This window comes from Epinephelus lanceolatus, chromosome 23 (assembly GCF_041903045.1).
Source record: "Epinephelus lanceolatus isolate andai-2023 chromosome 23, ASM4190304v1, whole genome shotgun sequence".
Taxonomy (NCBI): Eukaryota; Metazoa; Chordata; class Actinopteri; order Perciformes; family Serranidae; genus Epinephelus; species Epinephelus lanceolatus.
In genome coordinates, this window is record NC_135756.1 from 21238242 (window position 1) to 21249038 (window position 10797).

Here is a 10797-nt window from a genome sequence, read left to right on the forward strand (position 1 = left end):
CATTGGGTTTAGGCAACAAAAGTACGTGGTTGGGTTTCGGAAAAAAGCACGGTCTGCTATACAATCTTCTGGGAAGTAAACCCCGGCTTCCCGGGTGAAAGTCAGTGGTTGTTGGATGATCCACCCACACCCCTCCTGGCCACCCTATTTGGAGTTTGCCTCAACTTTCGTTAACATCCCGCTGCATTTCTCCTTGACACTGTCGGCCACCGTTAAACTATAATGGCGACTGCCTGCATGTCATGCCAATGGATGGCTTTTGTTGTTGGTGTCTGACGCCGGAAATCACTGCGCAGCAGAGCCAAACACAAGTACGTCCCCTTTGATTTATTTAACTGTGTGGACCTGGAACTAATGACTAAAGAGAAACCTTAACCCCATGGCTGGACCAATTGGGAACCACTGCATAAAAACCTTGCAAGGTAATGCAGTACTGAAGTTTAGGACCCCCCCAATGGGTCACGATGAATCTGAGGGGTCACCAAACTGTTCATTTCATCTTTTTTTAAATGCAAACTGTTTGAGAATCGTACCTCACTGGAACTCATTCAGATAAAACCAGAGAAGAATTTGGTTGATCCGGCCATTATCTAGAGCAGTGGTCCCCTTATGGGTTCACAGGATAAATCTGAGAGGTCACACGAGTAAACTGATTTGGGAATCAACTGCACCAAATTATTGTTTTTTCCTCTAATCACAGATTTTACTCAGGAGTTATTGGGTAACTTGGCAAAATGAAACAAACTGAGAATAAAATAAAATCACTCTTGGTTGAAGAGGACACCTCAGAGTGGAATTTTTAACACAATGAGGGGCAGCGAGAGGACACAGCGTCATTTTCAAAAAGGTTGTGAACCACTGTAATACAGAGCAACAGGCTGCACCTCTGTTACAGTGTGTAAACAACCCTGCTGAGACATTAAGAGCTTCACAAATTTACCAGTAGCTGTTAGGTTGCATCACAGTGCACAAGTGAGCCTAATAAACCAGAGAATGGCTGTTGGCTCTGCTGTATGAAACCACATGATGTCATGCCGTTAGAATCTACATCAGTTTCCAGATGATATATAATCCTTTCAAACTGGAAAGGCCCTACGTCTGTATGTGTACTTTTTTTATTTTATTTTATTTTGTTTTGTCTTTCATTATCCATTTTTTCGGTTTTGCAGTTAAAGTAATACCCTAATCTGTATTCAAATGTAACTGTAAATAAAATTCTTATTTATATAACGTAAAAATACGTTCGTCACTACAATAAATATCTACATAATCATCATTAATAAACTAAAACTAAACTAAGATATAGCAGGTCAGTGTGGTGGCGGCTTTCTTTACGTCTCTTGCATTTTTGATCAGGCAGACTTCGACACTCTCTTGACGTCATCTAGATGCGACAAGGACCCACTGTAACTCACATGTACGCCCACTGTGTGCGTTCATGAGGTGGACCATCCTTGACAGCAGTACAAGTGTGTAGATTTTATCATATTTGATCGATAAATCAGACAGTGTCTCCATAATGAGCTCCCAGATCACCTGTGTCGGATGGGTGGCTCGAGGCGTTGCCAAGGAAACCCCGGACAAAGTAGGTAGCATGTTAAGCTAGCCTGCGTTAGCCAACTAGCGGCTAATTTGTCAACATGGCAGGTAGACTACTACTACTACTTTACTAGTTTAACTGACCAAACTACTAAGCCGTTTGGCTTTAATTTACATTTTATTTACAGCCAGTGTGGCGCTTTAGACTGCCTAAACAAAAACTGTCGTGTAATAAAACATTTTGTAACAGTAGCTACAGCTAACTAGCAAGGCTACCTGTCAGGGTAGCTGTACTGTAATATAATTGAGAATACCCTGAGCTAGTCAGTGCTACAAGTGGCACAAGGGAAGTATTTTACCTTTTTATTGTGGTAGCAGAAGAAATATAAAGTTGAGAAGTAGGAGTAGAAAACGTAGTTACCATGCAGCTGATGCTAGTATTGCAGGGAAGTGATGAAAAATTAAATCAAACCTGTTGGAAAGGATATAAAATGTTAGTTTTAATGTTAAGTGTTTAACTTTTATTACACTTGATTGGTTGTTTAAAGCTTGACGTATATTTGTATATATATATTACATATATATATTATACTTGCTGTATTCATAGACCTATTTACTTATTTACTATGAATATTTTAGATCATTCTGTAAATCTTAATTAGTGCTTTATTAAAACCAGGTGCACTGGAATCAGGTAATTAGCATATCGACTGACAGTAAATGATAGACAGGCTTTTATAACAGAAGTCCAGGTTCACAATCTCTGTTCTCTCACCTTACCCTCCTCAGGATTGACTCTCCAGCCATCACTTACAGGGCAGGGGTTAAGCTCCACTGTCACACCAGTACACACTCTAATCCAGTGGTTCCCATCTGGTCCAACCATGGGGCCCAATTTTCTCCTTAGTCATTAGTTCAAGGTCCACGCAGTTAAATATATTCAGTGTCATACTTGCTGTCTTTGTTAAGTAGCTGTTGGTTAGTCACTCTACAGCAGGAAACAGCACTTGAAAATAAAAGTTCTGTGCTGGAAATTTACTGCACTTAGAAATAAAATATGATTTATTTTTTTTTTAACAAACTTGACACGTTTGCAAGTCACTTGTGGTCCATTCAGATTGAGCCCCAGGCCCACCGGTTGGGAACCACTGCTCTAATCAATACATCTTGCACTCCAAATGCGTTGGCACATTTCTTTCCTTTAGAATTATTTTCACTGCAAACAGTTAACCACAGCACACCTTAAGCCTGCCCTGACCCTCTGACTGGGATTCAACCTCAGCCAGTTGGCAATTAGTGGGTGGAAGCAGGCAGAAAAAACAAAACAAAACAAAACTACAGGAAAGAAAATGTCGTCTGCCCCAAGGGCAATACCCATATCTTTTTACCTGCTACCAGCTCACTTGCCAGGGTGGACTAGACAAAGAAAAAGACCCAAACAAACAAACACAGACAATGAAAATAGTCCCACGGCAAGAGCAGCTCTTGTACCGCTGATGCTCTGCAGAGAAACATACGAATAATCCTAAAAATGCTTCATTACAACATATCAAAATGCATACAGATTAAATGTTAAAAAATGACATGACTAAACTTTAAAATACCTGGTGTGTTGATCTACTTTTCCTACTGACTACCAGGCCTGAAACACATTAAAACAATAAATATCACACATTCAGACTCAACAGCATAAAACAGTGCACACAGACCTACCAGTTTTTTCTGCATTTCACTGCCCCACTCTTCCCAACACGCCAGCATGGAATTAGGTGTGCACCTGCCTCACTCCACCAGCTTGAACCAACATCACAGCCTGTGTTCCCCCTGCAGGTAGCCCTGTATCTAAAAAACGTCACAAATTGTTGCACCTCCTTTTCTCCTCAGTGCCACCTGCTATACTGTGTATTTAGAGATTTAACCACAAATGGCAACAAAAAATGGTAGTTAGTAACATTGTTTATCAACTGGGGGTTCGGCGACCTCCAGTGGTGCTTGGTGTAATTGCAGGGGGTCAGGGAAATAATAAAATATATATTTTTAAAAGGTCCTATTTTATTAAATGTAACAGTCATATATTGTATTAGATGTATACAACTATTTCTAATGGGCGGCATCCGGTTCCTGGTTCGAACCCTAGGGTGAGGGAGGGCCTCTGTGCGGAGTTTGTATGTTCTCCCAATGTCAGTGTGGGTTTACTGGGTACTCCAGCTTCCTCCCACAGTCCAAAGACATGCAGGTTAATTGATGACACTAAATTGCCGGTAGGATCCCCAGTACTGCTAAAATTATGGGGGATCCAGTACCTAAGAAAGTACTCAGTCTCCCTCTTTTTTGCCTCTGATACGAGCTTTAAACAAAACAGGTCATCAACTTTTTTTAATTCAATTTCAGGTCGAGTTGAGCCAAGAGGAGCTGCAGCGCATCATCGCTGAAGCAAAAGAGGAGTTGGGGTATGTTGGGACGAATCACACGTTACTGCAGTGATCTGTTGTCAGAATCTTAAGATGCCATTGAGCACTCGATAGAAATAAAATATCACTGCTGAAGCTGGTTTCATGTTTCTTTGTTTATTTCTTGAGTTGTTTTTATTCACTCTGCTGAATCAGGGAGCTGGCAGCTGGGGATGAAGAGGATGATGATGATGAAGGTATAGCTTGCGAAGAGAATCCTGCGAGTGATACAGCGGACGGCGCTGGAGTTCCAAAAGCAGAGAAGGACGAAGGAAATGAGGAAGACGACGAGCTGGCAGAGTACGGCCTGGATAAATATGATGAAGAGGATGCAGGTGAGTGGGGAGGTGTTTATGTACAGTGTGTGTGTGTGTGTGTGTGTGTGTGTGTGCGTGTGTGTGTGTGTGTGTGCGTGCAGACTAATTTCTGCTCATTCTGTTTGACCACATCATGTGTGTCTATATAAACGTGACTGAGAGTCTTGTTCAGACTGACCCTGTATCTGCTGTTTGTCTATAAAATAGCGACCGCCAGTCTGGGCGACAGTCTGGCTGGGCTCACAGTGTACAGCTGTAATGACGAGGATCCTTACATCACCATCAAAGACACAGTGAGTGCCCTCAAAGATCACCTGCAGACACATTCAGTATAATCCCCCTTCAAGTAGCAACCAAAGCCTGATATCAACCACAAACGTATCACTGTGAAATTTCAGATAAACTGAAGCACAAATTGTCACACAGGAACGTCATTAAACATGAAGCATTTAGCTCCAATGCCAAGCTTTCTTTCGGTTTTCCCTCTAGGACCAATATGAGCGAGAAGACTTCCAAATCAAGCCCGGTGACAATCTCATCCTGGCAGGCCGGGCAGAAAAGGATTGCTGCAATTTGGAGATCCATGGTAAGTATCTTCACATGTGACAGGATGAGATGACAGAGAGGAAAATAACCTCCATTGTTGTGATACTTTTGTTCTAGTTTAGAATATAAGCTAAATGATAAAGGGTGACTTCTGTATTTTTTAACCTGGACCCTGTTGTCCAGACATTTTTGTTGAAGAGTAAGATCCTTTTTGCTTCACAGTTTATAACTCCGAGGAGGACTCTCTGTACGTTCATCATGATATTCTGCTGCCGGCTTACCCTCTGTGTGTGGAGTGGCTGAACTTTGACCCCAGCCCTGGAGAAGGACCTGGTAAGAAAAACCATTAAAGGAAATCCTGTTCCTTTTGATCCAGGCTTCAGTTTGTATCAGCTTTGCACTGCCATTCACATAGTAATGAATTTCCAGCATTATGTTTAATTTTAGGACAGCACATTATGCACATGTCCCTGTATTGACCCTGTGCCGCTCTGTTTGTCCGTGCTACAGGTAACTACGCTGCAGTGGGCAACATGACTCCTCAGATAGACGTGTGGGACCTGGATGTGGTGGACTGCCTAGAGCCGGCCTTCTCCCTCGGGAGCAAAAAGGCCTCCAAGAAGAAAAAGAAGAGCAAGAAGGTACAAGCTTATTCTCACAAGCATCTATACAGTGAGGGTGGGATCTGGTAAAGCACATTTACAACACATTGCTGCCTGTTCCTGTCGATGCCAGGGGGCGGCGGCGGCAGCAGAGCCTGTCGAGGGGCACACAGATGCAGTGCTGGACTTATCCTGGAACAAACTGGTCAGGTCAGAATTCTGAGACGTTTTAACTGATCCTTGTTCCATTTGCTGGCGTTTTACATTTCATGTTTGTGCACCATTACTGTGTATGTGTCGTTCTTTCACCTTAAAACAAATCCGCCTCTCCGGCTCAGAAACGTGTTGGCCAGCGGATCAGCAGACGACACGGTTATCTTGTGGGATCTGAGTCAAGGCAAACCAGCCACAACTCTGCGCAGGCACACTGATAAGGTATTTGATGAGAGACAGAGTAACACTGCATGTAATTCACAGTGTAACTTTGATATTACGTCTTCAGAATTTGCTTCAGCTTCTGGAAAACAATGTTGTTGTTTTTTATCTATCTTTCAGGTTCAGACGTTATCATTCCACCCGTTTGAGGCACAGACTCTGATATCAGGATCATATGATAAGTAAGTACAAGCTACTATTGTCATTGTCTCTGACAGTCATGAGCCTGGCGGGGATCATGTGTTTGATCGTGTGTGCGTGTGTGTGTGTCTCCGCAGCTTATCTTGCAAACTGCAGGAACAGTCAGCTTCATCAGGGCTTCCCACATGTTCATTTATTTATGGATGGCGGTCCACCATGATTAAAACATGTGCCGCCACGTTTTGATTTTCTATCTTTGGAGCTAGACAGTTCCAGGGCTGGATGGAATATCGATTTTTTTTTTTTTTTTTTATGATATATCGATACTTTCATGCAAGATGTAGATTTAGACAACACCGCATCACATAACGCACACCAGTGTTCATCTCTCCTCTCTCACACTCCCCACACAGCTCCACCCCTCTCACTCACTCACAGTTTCTCCAGTAAGACTCAGAGAGACACAGAGCTGCTCCTCTGTTTAATCTGTCTGTTAATTAGTCTACAGTGCGACATCGGCCTATATGTTGCACACGCTACGCTAAATCAGCCTGTGGGATGACTGAAGTTACCGCAGTAGCACACGTACAATACTGTAGGCCTTTTCCCCTTTAACTTTTACCCGCGTCCACTCAAGCCATGCTGCGCCGATTTGAAATGAGGACAAAAATAAAGAGTTCTGCCTGCGCTGCATTCACGGACCCACAAAAACCTCAGAATTTAGAGCGGGGACAGAGACTGATACACAAGAACACAGGTGGTGTTTATTGTTTTCCCACTTTGATGTGCTGTAGCCTATCTATCTATCTATCTATCTATCTATCTATCTAACTAGTTTATCGTATGAGGTGCAAAGGAATGAACAGATCATGTGAGTTTGAGACACAAACATGTTTTGTTGTCTTTTCAGGACAGTTGTTCTGTACGACTGTCGCAGTCCAGACAGCAGCAATCGGACCTGGAGGTTCAGCGGTCAAGTGGAGCGTCTGACGTGGGACCACTTTTCACCGTGCAACTTCCTGGTCAGTGCTCAAATTGTTCAAATATATTTTTAAAGGAAATAATCCATCCATGTTACTTTTAAAACTTTAACGGTTGTAAGTGATAATTACAAGTTGGGCAAGTTCAGTGGGTGATTTGAGTTTGTGGTCTTGTTTCAGGCCAGCACAGAGGACGGATTTATCTACTGTCTGGATGCACGCTCAGATAAACCTGTTTTCACACTGAGGGCTCATGACGGAGAAGTGTCAGGTAGGCGTGTGTGTGTGTGTTGTTTCTCACTCATTCCTCAACAACACTGTCACATTCACAGCAAAAGCTCGACCACAAGTCCTTCCTACTGGACTCAACCTTTCCATCTGGTTCCTTACTGTCTGCGTCACACCACAGATCACTGAATCATTGTCACACATCTTGAATGGCTGTTATGCTTACAGAGGAATGTACACAGCACGTGATGACAATAGATGACCTTATAGCAAACCTGTTCTCCCCCTCAGTGAGAGTGTACAAACACTCCTTTGTCAAAGCTTTCCTTTCCACATCTGTCTGCCAATACAGCAGATGTTGTAGCTGTCAATGAAGAGTCCAGAGAGGTTTGTTGTAGAGCAGGGTCGGCAAACTTTGATGTCAAAATGTCTGTCCCACTGTGAAGCACTTTGTTCTGCTTCATGTCTGTCTGTGGTGCTATATAAATAAACTTGCCTCTCTGAGGAAGGATGCAATTATGGGCGAACATTGTTGGTACATACCAGAGGAACATGGGAAAACTTGTGGCTGGCTTATTTTTAGTCAATCTTTGAAAACATTTTGGAGAGCCCGGAGAGTAGCGCTCCATCCAGCCAGCAGGGGGCCTTCCTCTTACATGTTCTCCTCCATGTAAGTGTGGGAGAGTTGTTGGGGAAATCTTGAATACACCTGCTCCTGTGAAACCTTCATGGACAACGACATCTAAAGTTTGTCAACATTTCTGTAGGTTTGGACCTCAGCAGCCAGATCAAAGGATGCCTGGTGACCTCATCAGCCGACAGACACGTTAAGGTTTGGGACATTTTGGGCAACAAGCCCAACCTGGTGCACTCACGGGATATGAAAATGGTAAGAACATGAAAATTCAACATGGTCTCAGATTCTTTGTAGAGGTGTTTTATCATGCTTCCTTTCCGTCCTGTGAACAGGGTGTGCTGTTCTGTGCGTCGTGTTGCCCTGATCAGCCCTTCGTCTATGCCTTCGGGGGACAGAAGGACGGCTTGCGGATTTGGGATATAAGTGATGTTGCAGCAGGTACGGTTTCTTTCACACTTAACATCACACAATATGTGCTATTTAAACTGATCTTTATCTGTGAAGTCAGTTGTTAGATTAATAACGCTCGTGTTATTGTGATTGTTTGACTTTAGTGACTGAGGTGTTTGGCGGTCGAGAGCGTCTGGTGGCGAACACGGGATCACAGGCATCCAGCGCTGCAGCCACAGCAGAGATGGACGTCTCTTAGTCTCACTCTGGACGCATCGACGACTTGTAAACATGAATAAACTGAGCATCCCTGAAAAGACGTCAAGCTTTTATACTTGCTGCTGAAGCTGCATTCCTGAAGGATATGAAATGTCGGCCAGAATGCAAACTTGACCGGAGCACACCTGAAAAACTTGTTGAGCTTGTCTCTCTGCACAGGTAACAACAGCAACCCGGCACACTTGAAGACGTGTTAAGTAAAGACAAAGTGTTTCTCATATTAGTGAATTTTTTCATGAGTTTATTTTGGATTTTTAGGTGGAAGCAGTTCAGTATTTGAATGACTGTCTCTCTCTCTGATCTCTTTCAGTTTGCCTTTCTTTGTACATTTACAAATGTAATATGCGACTTAAACTATTTTCACATGAATACCTGACATTGTGATATTGCATACCAGGGTTTCCTGGTAATAAAGAATGGTAAAATGAAATATTAAAAGACGCCTGTGTGCTCACACCTGGCAAAGGTATTGAAAAAGACCTATATTCAATAAATAAATACAGTTTATAAAATGTGTAAACCCTTTGTCCTTTGGAGTCTGCAACCATCATGTGGCGTACATGATAACTCTGTCTCAAATGGATCGAACGTGAGGTAAAATTGACAAACAAGTTGCAGTTAACTAAAGAGAACGGCAGATACTACACCCTCCTTTTAGATTTCTGGTTTGTGGTGGAAATTTGGAGTCAGTTTCTCCGAGATTATGTCAATTCAAGGAGTTTAACGTGATCACATTTTGTACCTTGTCCATGTTTGTGTCAGGGTCGGCTGCAGACTGACTTGGCAGAGATGGCTGCCATCTTAATGGCACGTGGATTAATGTGTTGTGCTCTTACTGCAACTAGATGGCACAAAAAAGTTTCCACAAATGAGGACAACAGGTCTAAGTTAAGCAGATTGAAGTACAAGGTGTAGGAAACCAAGAATGTGATGTCCTTATATGAGGACACAGGGTCTCAGGAGGATATAAAGGTTGGCCTTTGAAGAGGGTGTTGCAGTATGTTACACTGAAAGTCAGAAATCATCTTAGTGGACACATGACTTTGCCTTACATGTGCTCAGTGGCAGATCATCCTACAGGTGACATAGGCAGCTGCCTAGGGCACAGAAGGGTTCAGTCCAGCCCATTAGATGACTTCACACACTTCATATCGATGCACTTGGGAAGCCTAAGAGGTTTCACGTTTCAAGAGCAGGTGAAACAAGTAGCCTAATTAATGTTTAAATCCTGCTTCAGAAGTTTTCCATCCTGACCAGAATACAGTTCTCTGGAATAACAGTGAATACGTATTGTTGTCATGATTAAAGATATTGAACACTGTGCAAGATATTGTCAATCAGACTTTTACCATAGAAAAAGTCCCACCCAAAAAAAAAAAATCAATGTCAGTTCAAGTGTACGCTATATTGAGAGTATTGTCACTGCTTTACTTAAATGTCAGACAGTGACTTCCAATGGGAAAGTGAAGCTGTTAAATTGTTCTCTGTAGAGCCAGACTCCATTGAGAAAAACAGTGATTTAACATCGCTGAATACAGGAGCTGCTGGTCTGCTACAGCCTCAAACTCTTAGTCAGTTTGTGTTTAAGTGTGACTTTGGTGTTTAAAAGGGTTGCTTTGGATTCACCAAAGTCACACAATAACACTAACTAACTGAAGCAGCAGTAGACCAGCAGCTCTAATATTCAGCGAGCTAAAATTGCTGTTTTTCTCAATGGAGTCTGGTGGATTTGACCAGAGCGTAGATGGCAAACTGAAGCCGTAAATGGCTTTCCAGTTGACACGAGCTGTCTGATGAAAAGGTAAAGCAATGAAAATACTCTAAATATAGCATATAGTTAAACTGATATTGATTTCTTCCTGTGGGACTTTTATGTAGGAGGCGAAAATACGTTTCGTAGCTGACCCCTCCACAGCAGTACATTAGCTTCAATGCCAGACTCCAGCCTGCTTCTTCAAACTGGGAGCGTGCCGACTGACATCTACTGTATGTAACACACTAACTATGGGTAAGTGTCCAATACAAACCCACTTCAAAAAAATCTTAACTGTCCCTTTAACCTGCTTCCTCAAAAGCTTCCACTCGTGGTGGTGTGGTAAATGCACGTGATGACAATTGCAGTGTACATTATCCAGCCCTAAAAAATGAACAAAACTCGCACCTGTGTTATGATTAAATAAAGTTTTAAAATAGGATTTAAAAAAAGTGACGGCTGTTTTTTTTTTTCTTTGTATGGCTAACGGTCGTTTGAGA

At 42.5% G+C, this 10797-nt stretch overlaps 1 protein-coding gene across 1 annotated transcript; it reads left to right on the forward strand.

Annotated features, from left to right (window-relative positions):
- The first annotated feature begins 1396 nt into the window (after positions 1–1396).
- On the forward strand, positions 1397–9064 carry pwp1 (PWP1 homolog, endonuclein). The gene is made up of 15 exons (XM_033614354.2): positions 1397–1585; positions 3931–3989; positions 4146–4324; positions 4514–4599; positions 4796–4892; positions 5075–5185; positions 5363–5493; positions 5588–5664; positions 5793–5889; positions 6010–6071; positions 6941–7052; positions 7191–7281; positions 8006–8127; positions 8208–8313; positions 8430–9064. The coding sequence occupies exons 1-15, from the start codon at positions 1520–1522 to the stop codon at positions 8522–8524; spliced, it is 1491 nt and encodes a 496-aa protein (XP_033470245.1). The 5' UTR covers positions 1397–1519; the 3' UTR covers positions 8525–9064.
- The last annotated feature ends 1733 nt before the right edge of the window (positions 9065–10797 follow it).